Source organism: Ooceraea biroi, chromosome 1 (assembly GCF_003672135.1).
Source record: "Ooceraea biroi isolate clonal line C1 chromosome 1, Obir_v5.4, whole genome shotgun sequence".
In the NCBI taxonomy this organism is placed as follows: domain Eukaryota; kingdom Metazoa; phylum Arthropoda; class Insecta; order Hymenoptera; family Formicidae; genus Ooceraea; species Ooceraea biroi.
In genome coordinates this window covers 15,110,681-15,126,582 of record NC_039506.1, presented here as the reverse complement: position 1 = coordinate 15,126,582, position 15,902 = coordinate 15,110,681, and the positions used below count along the sequence as shown (strand labels likewise).

Below are 15,902 nucleotides of genomic sequence, written 5' to 3'. Positions count from 1 at the left end.
ATTATTTACATAATAAAAAAATATAATGCAAACACAAAGAAACAAAAATCCGAAGAAAAAAAATTATCACAACTCGGTCTCGAACCCAACTTGCGCGGATGGCAAAATACGAGTCTCGCGCTTAGCCACTAGACTACCGCGCTTCACGCCGAATTCTAGCTATTCATGGTACTTTTAGTACCGCTGGAAAATGCTCACTTTTAGATGTAAATTTCTCCGAAACCAAGGCTCGTACACCCAAACCCTCGAACACGACATTAATATTTTTACCTTCCCTTTCGAACGCACTATGACTCGTTCGAAAGTAGAGTTTACATGGGAAAGCTTCCTTATGAATAGTTTGGACACGAATCATGTATCATTACCGAGCGTAACGAACTAGTTCACGTGCACTTTGTCAGGCGGCGCGTCAAACGTCAGGAAATGTGCCCGTGGAGGCTGGTGGCCGCTCTCAGGTTTCTCTCTGCTAGGAAGATCGCGCGTCGCCAGAACTAAACTAGTCTCTAGACGATGAGTTATGATATTTCTAATAAATTTGACGAAAGAACAAAGGCGGAATCGAAGGTCGAGTGGTTCACGCACCGAGCGAAGTTAGAGGACGAGATATAGCGTATAGGTTATAGAGACACTAAATTCCGTCTCTTTTTGGCACGTGTGTGAGATAGGACGAGAGGGATTGGTATCCCTGCGCTTCCCGTTGCGCTCGTAAATATGCCTAGGGAATTTATGCAGATATATAAGCAAAGCTCGCCGCGCGGAAGTTGGCGCGACAGCCAATCGAATGTTTGCTTTTCCGAAAATAATGGAGAACAAAATTCGATTCGCAAACATTGGATTGGCTGACGCGCCAACTTCCGCCGCGCGGCAAAGTTTGCCGCGTCCTGCGTGACTGAGCCCGAATATTAAAAGATCGAGGGAAGAGCGTCTTGTTTTTATCCTCTTGTGCAGCGGATGTGACATGTGTGTACCGGATTTTACTTTTTTAAATTTTACGTAGTTGTCTGGAAAACCTACATTGAACGTTACAATTGCATGAATATGTATTTAATATTTATGAAAAATAAATCAAGCAGCACATAATATTTACAAAAATGTACAAATGTGTACATATCATATATACAGATATAAAATTAATCTATTGGCTTCATATATCATTTACATGCAGGTCGCGTGGGAAATATGTTGCATTTGCTGGCACAAAAATGCACGAAGCTGTTTGGTCATCTGGATAATCCGGGATCATTCCCGAGACGTCCAAACTCTAGAAATACGAAATAGAAAATCATGAATATCATCTTGATCATCGCACAGCTTAATTGTTAACAAACAAAAGTAACTTGATATAGTACGTGTGAACTCGAACATTGTTCATTTGTTTGACATTCTAACACTTACGCTTATATCTTACATCTCGCATTACTCAAAAAATTATTGCTTTTAATTGCGAATGAATTTACACAGCTAATAAATTCAAGACACTCCAAGATACAATCCTAAAGTCGTAAATCGTTTATCTTACACATTTCTTATGCGTAGCTAAGCAAAATGTGCAAACTTGCGGCCTGGCCGAGTAAACGCCTTTATTCTCTAGAAGACGCGAGCAGGGTCGATCCGTGGTGGCACCCGCGACGAGCATCGCGTCCAAGTGACTGATGTAACTGCTGGCCAGCCTCAGGGTTTCAATTTTCGATAGCTTCCGGTCGGCGGGCTCGGTCGGGATCAGCGTGCGCAAAATGCTGAATGCCGTGTTCACGCTGCACAACGAAGATCACGCTCGTTTATCCTCCTCATCGAGAGGAATTCTCGTGGAAATATTGGGTCGTCCGGAAAGTTCGTGCCGATTTTGAAGGAAAATTCAAAGGCAACATTTTTTTATGTCGATAAATATTTATTGTCTTATGTATGCACCGTTTTGTTTCACAACCTTTGTCCATCTTTCACGCAACTGGAAGATTCCATTCTCCCAGAACTTCTTAGGTTTCTCGGCGAAAAACTCCTCAAGGTGGTTTTTTATGTCGATCAAAGAGTTGAAGTTCCTGCCGCTAAGAGAATTTTGCAAAGACCTAAATAAGTGAAAGTCTGAAGGTGCAATGTCTGGTGAATACGGTGGGTGAGGTGGCACATCCCAGCCAAACTCCAACAATTTTTGTCGGGTAGTCGAAGAAACATGAGGTCTGGCATTGTCCTGATGGAACACGACGCCCTTCCTATTAGCTAATTCTGGACGTTTTTCCTGAATCGCTGTCTTTAATTCGTCCAGTTGCGAGCAGTACTTATCTGCATTTATCGTTTGGTTGTGTGGTAGGAGCTCATAATATAGGATTCCTTTCCAATCCCACCAGACACAGAGCATGACTTTTTTTGGATGAAGGCCGGCTTTCGGAGTGGTTAATGCTGGTTCATTTCGCTTACCCCAGGATCTTTTTCGTTCTACATTGTTGTAAATGATCCATTTTTCGTCACCCGTCACTAATTGCTTCAAAAATGGTACGTTTTCGTTGCGCTTGTACAGCGAGTCGCAGATGGAAATGCGGTCCATTAAATTTTTTCGGCCAAATTATGCGGAACCCATACATCACAGCGACTTACGTAACCAAGCTTCACTACATGATCGTGGACAGTGGTTTTCGATATTTTCAGTATCTCTGCTAATTCACGTGTCGTGTAGCGCGGGTTATTCTCGATCAGTGTCTTGAGTTGGTCATCATCAGTAGTAGAGGGTCTGCCCGAGCGTTCTTGGTCTTTAAGGTTAAAATCACCAGCTCTAAACTTAGCGAACCACTTACGTACGGTTCTTTCAGCTAAAGCGCCTTCTCCGTAAACAGAACATATCGAATTTGTTGCTTGTGAGGCATTTTTGCCTTTCCGGTAATAGAAAAGCATCAAGTGTCTAAAATGTTCTTTGTTTTCTTCCATCTTCAAAAGAGTACAAAACTGACACGAATCAATTTATCTGAAACAACTTTTTTCCTAAAGATGCGTTGAAATGTCACCTTTAAGCATATGTATATAAATCGTGTGTTTTCAATAACATTGATATATTCAGACATGTTCCAACGCCATCTATTAAAAATCGGCACGAACTTTCCGGACGACCCAATATGTGGAAGAGTATACAAGTCGTACTAGCCAGTGTTACCTCTACTTTATCTACTTCTTAATACTTATTAATTAACTTCATTAAGTTGTCTGTAATTTTCTCGCGCAATGGAAGCCCGAGATCTCGTACGCTTTTCCACAAAACGTTTGCCCCAACTCCTGCGTCTCATCGCGTTTTTATTCGTCACTCACTCTTGAAGATGGACGTGGAATTAAACGCGAATTAAACGGAAAATACGCGCAAATCCGTCTTCACCTGTAAGTGCGATCCCTCTCCCGAGCGTTCGCGTGGTATCGTTGCTTCGTCGTTGCTTCCTCCTTGCGGGCTGCCATGCCGCAGACGCGATCACGGAGCAGCGTTCTCATCGACCACCGCGCACGACGACGCCGTCCTCGTCAACGGGCACGACTGAGCGGCAGCCTCTTTCCGCTCCTCTGGAGCATGGAGTCTCCTAATCTCATCTGGTGCGTCACGCACACTTTACATTTCTCTCAGTGCCGCTCTCCCCCGCTGTTCCGCCTCGACCAGGCCCGAGACACGCACGTGAGCCGCACGTGTGCGGGATCGGCAACGGATGAGGACCTCCTCCTTTCTTTCTTTCCCTCTCACTCCTTTCCCCTCGGTCGCGATGGGACCTCCTTCTCGTCTTCCTTTTCCCCGCTTTTCCCTCACCGCGGTGAGCTAAAAAATGTGACGAAGAAAACAAAAGCGTAAAGCTAAATTATAATCGTATAAACGCTGCATCTCGTAGAGAAAACAAATTATTATTCACCGTTGCGATCCAAGAACGTGAAAGTAAACGTCCAAGTTACGATCGAGTCCACGTTGTTACGCGCTCGATCGCCTCTCGCATCTCTTGAAGTCGAATTTTTACCGCTTACAATTGACGCACGAACCGCACGAGACGATCTCTGGGCTCCGCATTCGCGCACTCGGCTTCGTCCCTGCGTGCCACACACCACACGCACGCTCACATACGTGCACACGCGTGCCGCGCGAGCGATGCATTCCACGTAAAGTGGTCGGCGGCTGCGTTTCACATTAGCTCAATAAAAACACGAGTGACCGTGGCGACCGGGTGATAGAGCAGGGTAAAGGAAACAAATTCCATCTGCAAGACTAATTAGCGTTCCGTTACGGCGCGTCTCCGCCCACTTGTTCCCTCGTATGCCCTCGGCTTCACCCCATGCTTTCCGTAACTACTGGCGAACCAAGAAATTTACCGCTAATTCCTGTTAAACCCGGACGTTACGATTTTCTCCCAGGATCGTTAAAGTACGATTGGCAAAAGTGCGGAAAAGGGAACATTTGTGAGGGAAAGCCGCGTCGTCACGGAGAGCCAGAAAAGCACAGCTTCGTATGAAATATTTACTCAATTAAATTATTCGGTTACATCGAATCAGTTACACAGCGTAAAATTTACACTTTGCTGAACGGTTAATCGGATCGTAAGATTAATAATTCAACGTTCGATATTGTCTATCGCGTATCGATTCATCCGCTGGTAAAATCATCATTTCTCCTTGTTCATCGGTTCCGACGAACGCTGGCTGTGTCACCAAAGTGCTCACAACTTTTTAACGCAAAAATCTTACGAGTAAAACCTTACAGAGTACATTATGGAAAATATACAACTGTCCAATAATCCATCAGTAAAATAAGAGTGTAACTTAGACTACGCTTTATGCGACTGTGTGGACGAGCTGAATTAATGTGGGGGAAGAGAGTTCATCGTGTGGGCCTCAAAAAATATTCGGAGTTACTCTCTCCGTCCTCATGATAGACATTTGCATTAATTTACTTGTTATTCGTTTCGCATTCTACACACATGTACACACCACCCACACCTTATTATCGCGTGACAATAATTGGAGCCAGTTAATTCAATGTACGTTTTTTTTTTACTAGCTTAAAAACATGTACAAACAGAAAACGTTCCGTTCACTTAAAAATCGCTCTCGACTCGATCGAGTCAACGACACGCGCGTTTATTTATTACACATACGAGAATAATAAAATATATGTATCTACATAAATGGAAGAAGTAAAAACCGCGATGTGCAATTTCACCTCGTATGAGCGCTTTGGCATGTTCCAACCACTTGAAATCAAATTCGAAACGCAAGATTGATCGAATTGGATCAGGCACGATCGACGAACGGTACACACATCGTCGACAGCGTGGTGGTATTAATTAACATTGTGATACCTCTCTCTCTCTCTCTCTCTCAAGACTCGAAAAACGACAAGCGTCTCTGTGTGCGACTACGTATAAATCTTCGTTTCTCTTTAAGGGCCAACACCGATGCTGGACAAAGGCGCAACACCAGCACTGGGATAATTCCGTCATGATATTTACAACAGCGAGGCGTTTACAATAATTTACGCCCGCTTTGTGTGTGTATACATAATTCTTGCCGTTTACATCAATCTGAAAGACCATAAAAATAATTTCTGATCTTAGAAGGTAGATTATACAACGAGATCCCGAATGGGGTCTCCAACTGCGTCATGTTGCGTCGAGAGAACCGCGCATATGTGTATCGTGTATGTACATATATATACGTATGTATTCTTACATATGCACATCACGCGCTCCTAAACAATGTATAAATATATATATAAAATATATAAATGCATATAGGTCTATACACATGCTCTATGTTAATGTTTTATTAATATATTTATATACGATTTAGGCACGCTTGCGAGCGTGCACGGATAAGGGAATATATATATATATATACACACACACGCACATATATATATATATAAATAAAAATATATATGTTTATTGACGCGATCCACGTGCGGCTTCTTCCAATGCGCGAACTTTAAGCTCGCGCTCACGCTGTTGTCTAAAAAACACTCTTTGTTAGTCCCGATACACTGTTCTCTCTAAGTCATTAGCATCATGTAACAAGTTAGGCAAATTTTGTTAGTGATTTCAAAGGACGAACCTCAAGTATTCCTCGTGATGGGCGACAAGGGATGCATGCGGAGGAAATCGTTCACGTTCCATCATGAGGTGTCGTTGCAACTGCTCGTGATGCGCAGCCATGTCCGCGTACGGTCTTCCTAGAAGTTCGGCCGGATGAAGAGCCAGAGCAGGATCACGTGGCATTAGACCAGGGCGAGGGTAATTGGCACTGGCCGCAGCTGTGAGCAAAGATCGTCGTGTTAAGCGGGAGCTCGGAAAAATTCGGCATCACTTAATGAGTAATGTTATCTCGTGCGTGACGCTCGGTTTTGGAAGACTGCCCGACGATAGACGAGCAAAAAACGGATATACATGTACGGAGTTCGCAAAGGAAGGCGGAAGAAGCTACGCGTGAAATTAGCAACTTGGACCCCATGGAGGGTACGAACATCCCGGAAACGTTACTTCTCATTACCAAGTACACGCATACGCACACTCGCGCCTATTCCTCGACAACGCCCACTCGCACTTGCACCTGCGACCTGTGATAAGCGACTAGCCAGAGGTCAGAGTCGAGCAACTCGAAATACGCAGGCGTGCTAACGATACGGACGATATGGAGAAGAGAAGGAAGATTATCCTGATCTGGACGGTAGGTGACGGGGGCAGATAGTTGAAAAATTGGTACGGGCGACGAGGAATAAGCGAGAGCGTTGTTTTCTTAAGGAAAAAGCTCCTCGAGAAGCTCGGAAGAAACATCGAATAGGACCTACCCGGCAGAGGAAATCCAGCCGCAGCCGCAGCGGCTTCCTGCTGTTGCTGAGCCTGTTGCTGGGCCTGTTGCTGTCCCGGATGTAAGTGCAAGTGCGTATGCGCATGCGTATGCGCGTGAGTGTGAGCGTGATACTCGGGCGAGATGCCAGCCATTTGTAACCGGACCATCGGATCGGCGGCTAGAGCCAGTCGCTCTTCCAACTGGCCGTGATGATGAGCCGCCACGGGATGGCCAGCCGCTCCACCTGCTGGCCCCCCGCCGGCTGCAGTCGGAATCCCTAAACGCGACAGCGATTCGATCACATAATCTCGAAGAGATCACAGATTCTCGATTCTCATGCCCGATTTCTTCATTCCCAGCTAATCAAGCGAATAAAGTTAGTCGAGAGACACAGAGAAGAAAAGAGTTCATTCCTTTTAAAATGTACAATCTCACTGCTGGTAATTTAGGTAGAGAGCCAAGGTCAGCTATCTCATGAACGGAGTTAACTGGCGCTGAAGAAATCGGCCATCAGTTCAGATTTAAATATCTAGTCTATCCTATCATCGTATCCCCCTGAAATATGTCTTGGCGCTCTCAGTCTAACTCGATCTTCCTCTAACGATTTCACCATCAGCCTTTTCATTTCTAAATCAACTCCAATTTTGAAAGGTACAAGTCGTACGATCGAACGAATAATGGTCGACGATGCCTCTATCTGTGCTAGTTGAGATACCGAATTAATTCTTATTAATAGTAATTACCTAGTCGCTCGAGACGTTCCCTCTCGAGTTGACTCGGACCCGGCGGAGGTCCGTACAGGCCAAATTGGTGCAAGGCTTGAGGCGGAGCGGAAGGACCCGGAGCTAAGCCAGCGTATCGGCGGTGTATCTCCAGCCAGTGTGGGTCGACCGCTGGTGGCGCTGGCATTGGTCGAGGTGTGCCCTTCAGCAATTCTTCTTTCAATCTGTCGTTCAATTCCCGTTCGCGTAGCTCGCGTATCTCGCGTTCTCTCTTCTCACGTTCCAGGTGTTCTATTTCCATTCGCTGCGCTGCCGCGGCCTCGCGGCCATAAAGGTAGTGTAAGGTCATCGGGTCAGGTGGAGCCGGATGTCTAGCAGGTGAGAAAGTTGTGTGAGGTCTAGCATATTCCGACAGTTGTCTCAGTGCCGGGGTATCGGTGTAGGTCGGTCGTGCAGCATATCGATCGTACGGCGATACCACTGGTTCGAGAGGTCCACGACTGGGCGGTTTACATATCTCGGGTTGTTTTTCTGGAGTCGTCATTTTCCGCGCCTGTTGAGCAGCGGCAGCAGCACGGTCACGCTCTTCTCGTTCGCGTTCAGCTTGCTTCCTCGAACGTTCCTCACGCTTCCTCGCTAATTTGGAATCTGGTACGGGTTTGAACATAAGATCCGTGCGTGTGCACGAGTTGTTTTCTCCGCGATTCCAATGTCTAAGGAAAATAGCAGACTGTGAACGATGACATTCAGAGTCCTCGAGGCGCGGCTCCGGTGATGGTCCTCGGGGACTGATAGGCTCCTCCGTTTCAGGTTCCATATCCTGCTCAATTTTCGGTTCAACTACCACCGGTTGCTGCTGCTGCTGCTGCTGCTGCTGTTGCGGTGGACGATGGTGATGATGCGTAGAAGCAGCGGATGACGATAGACATGTAGCCGAGACGAGCGACGGTTTACGTTGACTACTATGCGAGCTATGCGAGCTATGCGACGAAGAATGACTGTGCGAACTATGAGAAGAGATAGTCAGCAATTTGTCGTGATGCAAGTTTGCTGGTTGCTGATGTATACTGGACGAATGATGATGGCTCGCGATCAAATTTTCGCCCTCCTCTCTACTTGTGACGCTCGAACTGGTGCTAACGTGATGCGCCATCATAGTGCTGCTCTCTTGACTACGTTGCGGCGAGGGCGGCGGAATGGCATGAGGTACTGGGCCGTAGGCATACGGGAAGGACGGATATCCTCCCACCGGCGGATATCCCGGATAGGCGTGCGGGTGATACGGATGCATCGCAGTGAACAGCGAGTGATGCATCAGCGGATGATGCGGATGGAAAGGATGAGCCATGTGCGGGCTCGGCTGCTGTGCTGGATGCATCACCGGCTGTGGAATGGAGCTGGGTGGTGGCGGTAAACTCGGCGTTGGCGTCGGCGTCGGCGTGGATGCTGCGACTGGCTGAATCGACGGTACCGCTTGACTGACTGGCGGCAAGGAATGCTTGCTCGGCGTTGGTGGTTTGCTAGCACCATCCGGGTCTTTCTTGATGTTGTCAAGACTCGGGCCAGGGAAAGAGGAACTTTGGAAACCCGGCACCTTCACCTCCTTCAGACTTTGCAGCGGATCAGGCTCCGGTGGCATGATCTCCTGCTTAATCTTCAGGTTCTGCGGTTCCATCGGTGGCGTAGTGGCCAGGTTGTAGATACCCGCGGATTTTTCCATTGGTAACATTCCACCAGACTGGATTGGTTGAAACAGATTACTCGGCTCCGCTCGTTCAGGCTCGCTCTCAGCACGTTCCGACATGCGTTCGGCCATTAATCGAGAATCGGTAATTCGGGCGTCGCGTGCTCGCTCGCCTGATGAAAGTCTATCATCCGTCATTCTGTCCACGTTCCTGCTCTCGGCCGACATAACCGTCAGGCCGAGCGGCTGCGGTGAACTCGGCATTGGTGGCATTTGTGGCGGCATTTGACCGATTGATCCAATACCGGTGGATACGCTCTGCGAAATGTTGAGATTCAACGGCGGCGGTCCGGCAGATATGCCCTGCGGCAATGTTTGTGCAACACTTGGCAGGTTCTCGTTTGCCGCGTGGGCGCGAAGATTCGTTGGTCCCATACTTGGCGCGTTTGGCGGCACGCTGCCTGGCGCTAACTGTGGTGGCATACTTTGTGACAGGTTCTGCGGCATGTTTTGTATCGGTGGCGGCGGCGGCGGTACATATTGCATACTAAGACTCGTCGGCAACCCGACACCGGCGCTGCTCGGTTGTTGACTGGGTGATATCACCGGGATCTGTGAGCTAGACATCACTTGAGAGCCTACGCTAGTGATGATGCCCGGCATGGTTTGTGAGAGATTGCGTGCCGTAGCGGGACCTGGGTCACCTGGACCTGAGGCGATCAACGACGGCGGTGGCTGGGATGTGCTCAGGTTCAACTGCGTCGGCTCTGGCTCCTTGCCTGACGCTTCCTCGTTGGATGTCGGCGACATCGTCGACTCGATCGGTTCCAATTTCAATGGTTGATTCATGGCCAACGGTACAGGCTCTTCCGCCTGATCGATCACCTTACTTTGATCCATTGGCTCCTGATCCAGCAAAGCTGGCGGTTTCTTCTCCAGGCTGTGTATCACCGGCACCGATATCGGCAAGCTCTGTATCGCGGCCGGCACCGGGGTAGACACCGGCGTCGGCTCGGAGGGCTCCTCGGGCGTCGTTACCGCCGGACTACTCACGGGTTCCTCCGCGCCAGCCACGCCGGCAACCGCGGGCGGTGTCGGTTGATTCTCGTTTGCGTCTCCCTCCGTCTCCCTTTCTGGCTCGTCCATCAGGGAGTTACTATCGGTGGTCAGTGACTCGGACGGACTTTCAGGCCGTTCGCCGCCACCGCCGCCGCCGCCGCCGGCGCGCTTTCGCTTCTGCCCGTCCTTGTCCTCGTCGCAAGTATCGTCCGTCTGACACGAGCGCTTCTGACCTTTCTTCGGCGTGTCCGCCTTGCCGGAAGACTTCTTTTTACTTTTGTCGGGCGTTTGCTGCTGTTTCTCCTGATCAGGTGTGTCAGTACCGCCGGTGCGTCGCGGTCTAGCTGGCCTCGGTGTCTCCTTGGCCTTGTTCCGTGTACGCATCCTACCGGGACTCTCCGGTGATTCCGCAGGCACTGGGCGGAACAGGTAGGGCGGTGCAGGCGGTAGTTCTCCGGTTTTCTTGAGATGCGATCGGCATTCCGCGCAGAGCAACAGCCGATCCTTGCCGGCCACCTGATAGTCCTTTGAACTAGTAGAGAAACAGTGCTGGCACGAGTGCGCTGCGCCGTTGGTATTGGTGTCCCGCGAGTCACTGTCTTCCTCGGAGTTGTCGTCCTCGGTTACGGAACTGATCTCGCCACCGGGGTTGTGGCTGGCCGGGGTACCAACTGGTACGGTCTCGGCCTCGGACGCGGTCTCCTTCGCGTTAATATTGCTCGTCGGCGTTTCCTTAGTGGGTGTCGGTACCTCCTCCTTGGGGGTACCGGCGCGCGAATTACGCGTATTGCGGATCCTCCGTAGTGAGCTCTGTCGCCGGCGACGGTGCGGCCGATTATTATTCGCACCAGGGGTCTTCTTCCATAAATAGTAGAACTCCACAAGTTCCGGCTGCGCAGAAATTCAAACATGAGACACTCGTCGCTTATTTACTTAACTTTTCATACGTTTATTGTGTTTTATCGTAATGAAACATTAGTGCCTCAACAAACAAATATGAATATTACAATCCAATGCAAAGTACCAAATTTAAAGTTTCAGTTCTTTCTCATCAGTTCTCTACAATATTCGTAAATAAAAAAGAATAAAAGAGACACTCGAAATCGAAAGAGAAGTGTTTACCGTGTCCTTGTGTGGAAGAAGATCCTTGCGGATGCGCGAAAAATTCTTTCCAAATTGTCGTAGACCCTTGACAAATCGTTTCTAGTGGAAACAACGAAACGGGTAATCCGCACGTTAGAAAGTCTCCCCTCACTCATTCTTTACAATATAATCGAACGAGTTAATAATAGAAACGTACAGTTTCTTCTTCGGACCACTTCTTGTCGATGCCTTTTGGTACAGGACATTTGACGAGTGCCTGGAGTGCCCTACCGGGATCATAGCCAGAATCGTGAAGGATGTCCAGCGCGTTGATGGTGGTGTCGTCGCGGGATGCGGCCACGCAACCATCGTCCGGGGACCCGCCGTCACACATACCGGCGAACGCGGCCATCGAGCGGGCCGCCCTCAGGTACATGAGCAGATCCCCATCCAACGCCATAGCCGGTACCCATCTTAGCTCCTCGCGCTCCTTGGAGAATTCTGGATCGGGTGGCAGCTCTCCGGGGGGTATACCCGGCCGATACTCAGGCAAACGGGCCTGACAAGAAACCAACTCCTGTAAATCCCAAAATTCGGGATTGCGCGCGGTTAGCACCGATGATGCCGAAGCGAGTTAGTTAGTTGTGACGTACTCTACACGCCCCGTGGCTTACTCTCTCAACGAGCTAACATTCTCTCAAAACAAAAGCGGTACATCTATCTGTTTGTTCAGCCCTTTTTCCCTTGCTTTTCTGTTTCCGCGACGAGATAGGCATTGATAGCGGAGCGATTGGCTTTATCTCTCTCTTTTTATCGGTATCCCTTTCGGCATCCCTTCCCGTGGGCAAGAATCATCGCATTTGCGCGGTACTTCGTACTCTGTTATTCCTCCTCGTTCATTAGGACGTGTGCGAAATTGCATTCGCACGCGAGCACGCACTTTATTAACACGATGATCATCCGCGCCGGAAGTCCACGATGATTACCGATTAAAGATAGAAATAACTCGGCGCATAAACAGCATAATATATTCAATGTTTCTCTTTCTTTCACGATCGGAGCGTTATTTCTAGTAAAACGGAGGCAGAACCCAAGCAAGGAGAAAAAAAGCGACAGACAATTTACGAGCTAGCCGATTAGTCACAGAGAAGCAAACGCGCGAATGGATAAGAGCGAAGCGCTTCGCTGCTTCGGCGGAGATGCTTATTGATAAAACGTTACGTTTCGTGTACGTTTTACACGTGTACGAGATATCTTACGTGCCACTGGACGTGCCCAGAAACGAGAACTTGTTCGGTTTTGGGATGGGTACTTAGTGCGCTCGCAGATGGTTCAAGTAAGCAATCGCGAATAATTGTTGTATGCCAAACAGCTAATAAACAATGCGAAGGCGAGCTAGTCCCGCTTATCGGCCGTACCGATTATTTCACCGTGACTGAACACCACTTCAAATTAAGAGAGCGTCGTCTCACGCCAGGCAGGATTACGATCACTACCTCTACGCATCGCTTCCAAGCGTGTGTTTTACGCATAGCGCATTGCCGCGCATTGCAAAAGGAGAGACTGAAACGTCGGTTTCACACATCGGTAACGGTGGAACGATCCCGGCTCTCTCGCGCGTGCGATACAACAAATATCGTCGAGAGCTTGTAACGTTTCAGACGCATCGCGGACTCGGTCTACACCTGAAACATGCCAAGCTCTATTAATGCGTGATGCGTTAGTTGAACCATCGAATCGAGAGATTGATAATATTGCGCGATGAGTTTAATTTAACTGATTGCCTGATTGTCTTTCGTACGACGCTTTCGGAAAACCGCCAACTTGGAATCGCCCACCGAAATCGTCATTTTCGAGCAATTTATCTCTGATCAAGTTCACGTATTCTCGACATTTCCGAGCAACGCGCGACATGCATCATCGTGGAAGATTTACAGAGCTAGGATACGCGAGGGAAACGCGAGTTCTTGCACAAAGTTGTACACGTTGATCTCGGACTACCTTATCTTCTTTACTCTTGGGAAACTTCGCGGCTGATTCGTATTTCATATATTTTAGATTAGATTAGACACATGTGTATATATATATATATATATATATATATATATATATATGTTTAGGCGATATTCTCTCTCACGTACGTTTTTCAATCTGTACTACCGTTCAAAGTGTCCGCGCATGCGTATCTGTCTAAACACGTGTATACACAAATACGCGTGTGCATATATACTTATGCACACGCACGCACGCACACACATACACACAGACGTACGTAAAGAACGTGTGAAAATCTGTAGAATTCTTTTTCTCCCTTTGTTTCATAATTATATTTGCTTAAGAGACAATCCGCAATTAAGAAAGAGAAAACTGTGCTTGACGATACGAAATGCAATTTATCTCTGTCACGTAATGTAGATATCACGAGTGATATCACGAAGCAAATGCTTGTCTCGCGATTAATACATTCTGACTAACACCGCTACCATCATTCACTGACTAACACACTCAAAATGATCACTTTCTTTTTTTCTCTGACAAGACTGTGCTTTCACCGACAAGAAGACTTTACAATCTCGCTTAAACACAATCCTTTATCTATAATGAGTGTAGCAATTACACGTAATCCTCACACAAGTTGTAACGAATAAATTTCATACATGATCCACACGCTCTTTACCCTGTAACAAACATCTAATTAATTCTTCTAGAGTAGTACAAGCTTCGAGGTATGTACACTGTGCAATATAGCTAAATAGCGAAAAGATTTTTCAAGATATATATGGCAAACCTGGTGAGAAGGGCCAACCCGTATCTCGCCCTGGGTACCAGCAGACATCTCCCCCTCCTCCGAAGCTCCGCCGTCTTTCTCCAGCGTTTTGAATGCCTTTGATCTTGGACTTTCAGAAGTAAATTCCTATCATCCACCCCCTGAACCGTATAGTCATGCTATCAATATGATTGAAAAACGATTTGACAAAAGACATTTACTGCTAACATGCTTGTCTCGACGAAAGATGAGTAAAAGGTGTATGGTACATTGTGCCCTGATGAAGTAACAATTTTAGATACGTCTAGATCTGCATTAGGATGAGATAATCTGTATCGAACTCTATTACTTCAACGAGCTTGGATGACTCGATGATATTATTATGCTAATAATAAGTATATAATTATGTAGATAAGTACATAAGTATATAATTTATGTTAAAATACCATAAACACCACTATGCATACAAGAAGACCTGACATGAGAGAACCACACGCGTTGATAAGATCTATATTTTCCATTTATTTATATTGTATATTAATTTGTAGCTATCCTATAACGTTCTCTTTGTGTTGGCAAGGAGGACTGTTCTCTCATTCAGCAATTTCTCAACGACACGTAGCTAAGCCAAAAGCAAAGACGAGGTGTATCTGTCCTCGGAGAGCATAATCCTACTTAAATTTCCACAAATTGAAACAGAGATAAGTGAATAAACAGACTAAATATCAGTCTCCATGTTCGTGAAATTAAGATACTCGCTCAATGCGTTTTATCACACACATGATACTGAAATATTTATTTTTACATCTCATCACTTCATCCCCCCCCCCCCCCCCACCCCCCTCTCCCTTATTCTATCTTTCGTTCTTGCACGCAATATACTCTTTTTCTCTCTCTTTCTTGCTTTAAGTGGTCTTGAGTCACGGTGAGAGGAGTTAACGGACTAATCGACGAGCACGTGATTTCGAGTGATTCGTTCGAGTCGATGGATTACGGGACGATCGCGACGATTAACGACACCGGGATCTCGATCGCGGATTCGTCGGCGAAGAAGCGAACAGTTTCTGGACTGCGTCTAGGCGCGCAAGGCCGCGATCAGTTTATATCAAGAACGAGATCGAGATCGGATCGGATCGGCTCGGCGCGATTGTCGCGCTTCGCACGAGACGAACGCAACAGAAAGTCACAAATGATCGTGATGCGAACAACTTACCCGTTGTTTCCGCGCTCCGGCAGCAGCCCTCTTTTTTCTCTTTCTCTCTCACACACACACGCACGCACATACACACCGTTCCCCGCTCTTTCAACGATGTGCACGCGTCATCGCTCCTCGGCGGAGATGATTGCACTCGGCCCTGCGTCTGTTCCGGCGCCGCGCAGGCTTGACTTTGAAAGACAGGGACCGTGCACCGCCTCCGTGACGATTTTTCGAACAGGGAAATACGGGGGCAGCGACGACTCACGTTCGCGAGGCTCTTCGTCGTGGAAGATCAGTACTCACAACACCCAAACGCGGCGGCCATGATTCAGCGTATGGTAGCGACACGGCCGGGCGTACTCGAGAAGCAGACTCGCTTGCGAGGCATGCGCAATCCGCGCGAATTTACTGATTCGATTTCGCCACTCTCACCGTGAATGAAGATAAACGTTATCTTCCTTGTTTCCTTAATTTACACTCGTGTAATGGATTCGATTTCAATCAGCCCATACAGCACGAAAACATTTCAGAAATATTTCAGAAGTATTTCATCTGACAGATGAAAGCATCTCATAAACATTGCAAAATGTTTCT

General features: G+C 47.5%; 2 protein-coding genes across 7 annotated transcripts; both read right to left on the bottom strand.

The window, feature by feature from the left end:
- Positions 1–966: 966 nt before the first annotated feature.
- Positions 967–4,356, bottom strand: LOC105280870 (basic helix-loop-helix transcription factor scleraxis). Its single transcript, XM_011341732.3, has 3 exons — positions 3,356–4,356; positions 1,520–1,754; positions 967–1,261 (listed from the first exon to the last, which is right to left on the bottom strand). The coding sequence occupies exons 1-3, from the start codon at positions 3,463–3,465 to the stop codon at positions 1,145–1,147; spliced, it is 462 nt and encodes a 153-aa protein (XP_011340034.1). The 5' UTR covers positions 3,466–4,356; the 3' UTR covers positions 967–1,144.
- Positions 4,357–4,456: 100 nt separating this feature from the next.
- Positions 4,457–15,678, bottom strand: LOC105280869 (arginine-glutamic acid dipeptide repeats protein). 6 transcript variants are annotated; one of them, XM_026968872.1, is made up of 8 exons: positions 15,324–15,678; positions 14,132–14,289; positions 11,561–11,920; positions 11,383–11,463; positions 7,539–11,151; positions 6,794–7,072; positions 6,061–6,259; positions 4,457–5,958 (listed from the first exon to the last, which is right to left on the bottom strand). In XM_026968872.1, the coding sequence occupies exons 2-8, from the start codon at positions 14,177–14,179 to the stop codon at positions 5,892–5,894; spliced, it is 4,647 nt and encodes a 1,548-aa protein (XP_026824673.1). In that variant the 5' UTR covers positions 14,180–14,289; positions 15,324–15,678; the 3' UTR covers positions 4,457–5,891. The 6 variants fall into 6 exon arrangements, with proteins under 6 accessions (XP_026824673.1, XP_011340032.2, XP_026824683.1 ...); XM_011341730.3 differs by having other exon boundaries at positions 14,132–14,271; XM_026968882.1 differs by having other exon boundaries at positions 11,561–11,902; positions 14,132–14,271; positions 15,324–15,677.
- Positions 15,679–15,902: the final 224 nt, after the last annotated feature.